The following is a 2,799-nucleotide window of genomic DNA, read 5'->3' as shown; positions in this document are numbered from 1 at the left end:
TTGTAACATATTGGCGACATGTTACGCCAACTGTGTGTTTCAGTCAGTGTGTGTGTGGCACAGCAATGTCAGAAGTGAGGTATAGCCCTCATCGCTGCAGCACCTCACCTTTCTCCCATGTATTTAAACAACAAATACGGCAATTCTGACCACTGAAATTTTGAACTCATTCAGAAAGCAAATTTATAGAACAGTCACGTGGACAAATTGATTTTCTCTTTATTATTTTACTTGTCACAGCGCACTGCTTCACCTGCCTCTTCTGACTGCCTGTTACTGCCTGGATTATGATGTTACTACTGCGTTAGTGCAGATTAAGATTTGTATTTATGTACAGTACGTGAGTTCTAACTTACAGTTGTGAAAATCGAGTTACGTTGTGCCGTAGGAGCGGAATTCCAACGCAAGTCAAGGACCCCCTGTACAAGCTTTACAACGTTCGACTTTATGACGAATCGATTCAGAGTTAGCCGTTGTCCCACATCCTCTAATTTGATTCTTTTTTTTTTTTCTTTAACAGGTTTTACTTGAAAATGTTGGATAAATGTGTCAAAGCGTCTTGCATCATTGACCAGGTTTCATTCACATTATAACGGTGTTGACTGCTTTTACGAATAGTTTGTAACATATTGGCGACATGTTACGCGACTGCTTTTACGAATACTGCTCTCAAAGAGCCCTTTTAGTCGTGTGTAACATACAGAAATAATGAAAAAATATATATGTATATATATATTAAAAATGTCTAAATATATCTTCTTCTTCTCTTCTTCTCTTCACCAGAACCATGTGGAATCCCGCCAACAATAATGACCAGACAGGACAGGTGGCTGTCAGGATGGAGACCACACCAACTTTAGGCAGTGCCAGCATCTCCATCTCCCAACAGCAGGCGCCTAAGAAATTTGCCCCCATGGTTGCACCTAAGCCCAAGTTCAACCCTTACAAACAAACGGGGGACCCCGCCCACTTTGACCCTACAGGTAATTGCAGTACATTCAATACCTCCACAGTAAGTCACAGTTATCAAAAATATAACAGTTGGAATTTTAGATTTCATAAGATGCTGCTCCGTAGTTTTTAATTCTGTATATTTTATGAAAGTAAGTGAATAGATATGAAGTACTGACACTTAAAAATGAAATATTCTATTTTGTAATCATTTACAAAATTTTGTTGGTTCGTGTTTTGGTACTGAGACGTTTTATATTTAATACAAATTTGAATAAGAAAAAAACTTCTCACCTTCTTCTGATGCCCCACTTCAGTTACACAAGAGAGCTTCTGATGCCCCACTTCAGTTACACAATTAAGCAAGGGAGACTAAATGAAGAGAGAGTTTGTGCATGAATGTTAAAAAAAATGTAATTCAATATGATTTTTTTTTTTTTTTCAATTTAACTATCCAAACATTGTGTTTTCAAGGGTTTCCTTCAAGTTGTTCGTCAAGGTCTAATTTTCGTTGCTCCGACTTTATTCATTTTTTTAATTTTTCTATTTATTTATTTTTTTTCACATCTGCACATGCAAGTGTTGTGGTGTGAATAAGCTTTCACCTCGTGCCCCCAGCCTCCCTTAAGAGCTCTTGGCTTCCAAAAACGGGAAACGGTTATGAAATTGTGCAAGAAGCGAAAACTCAGTTGTACTACAAACACTGTTGTCTGTTGGGGTTTGTGGTTTGAGCTGTGGACCTGTCTAATGCTCCAGATGTTAGATCTGTAAATATGTTCTTAGACTGCTACTTCTTCCTGCTCTGCCCTCACTGAAGAGGAAACGGAAAACAAGGAAAACAAAACATGTATGTGTGTTAAAGGTATGCTGTCATTTTTGTTATTAGATAATGAGCCCTAATACACAATTCCACTTAACTGGAATTCTTTTTAAGCACAGACAAGGTTAAGGAGTATTTTTGAGCAGCAATTGTGTATTACGTTAGAAGTCCAAACGAGTAACCAGAACAAATACTTACATCAGAAATGTTGTCAGCTGAAAAACAAACCTTGCGTACTGTTTCTTAGACATACTGTAAACGGCGTGGAGACGAACAGTATGTAAATATTTGCAGTTCACCCGAACGTCGGAGGCTCATTCGTGGTCGCGAATTAAGAGCTCAAGTTCTTCAGTACAGCTGAGACACTACACTTTTGTTGTTGTTGTTGTTGTTTTATAAACACACTATTAGTCGGTTGTACCAGAAAGTATAAGAGGTTGTCAAAACTCAATAAATAACAATAAAAGGCTTCGCAACGCGGTGCAATATCCGTGCAATAGAAAGGGGTGTCTGAAGGTGCAGTTTTGTAAAACCAGTATTGACAACACGGGCTTGTTTACTTTGCTGTCAAGCTTTGAAACATTTGGGGTTTTTTTTTTAATTTAAATGTTCTAAAAGACAGACTGACAGAAAGAGAGACTGTGTGAGAGTGTGATGGGTGAATGTACGTCCGATTGACACCGTTTTCCTCGCCTGACCCCCTGTGTAGTATGTCTACATCCACTATTTAAATGTGTGTATTTTAATATGTTTTTATGGAGTAAGGTTTAGGCATTTTAATATTTTTTAGAGAGATCTTAAAGATCAGATGAATTGGTTGTGATTGTTGTTGTTTTATTAAACCGTTAACATTTTTTGGATGCGTCAACAACTTGACAATAACGCAGAGGTAGCAGCTTAAGTATGATCCGTTAACATTTTTTGGATGCGTCAACAGCCTGACAATAACGCAGAGGTATCAGCTTAAGTATGACAATATCTTTTTTTTTTTTTTTTTTTTTTTTAAACCCTTTTGAAATTTCGGGGTA

At 37.5% G+C, this 2,799-nt stretch overlaps 1 protein-coding gene across 4 annotated transcripts in view; it reads left to right on the top strand.

The window, feature by feature from the left end:
* The window catches only part of lpp (LIM domain containing preferred translocation partner in lipoma), a 115,270-nt gene that overhangs the window by 48,999 nt on the left and 63,472 nt on the right, over positions 1-2,799 (top strand). For all 4 annotated transcript variants that reach the window (XM_025054243.1, XM_017041954.2, XM_017041951.2 and 1 more), the window contains one exon: positions 784-983. In XM_025054243.1, coding sequence (XP_024910011.1) covers positions 788-983 — 196 coding nt within the window. In that variant the 5' untranslated portion in view covers positions 784-787. The remainder of the gene's footprint in view (positions 1-783; positions 984-2,799) is intronic.

The sequence above is a fragment of the Cynoglossus semilaevis genome, chromosome 2, assembly GCF_000523025.1.
Source record: "Cynoglossus semilaevis isolate Cse_v1.0 chromosome 2, Cse_v1.0, whole genome shotgun sequence".
NCBI classification, from domain to species: domain Eukaryota; kingdom Metazoa; phylum Chordata; class Actinopteri; order Pleuronectiformes; family Cynoglossidae; genus Cynoglossus; species Cynoglossus semilaevis.
Note: the sequence above shows the minus strand (reverse complement) of the source record. Positions and strands in the feature narration are given on the sequence as shown.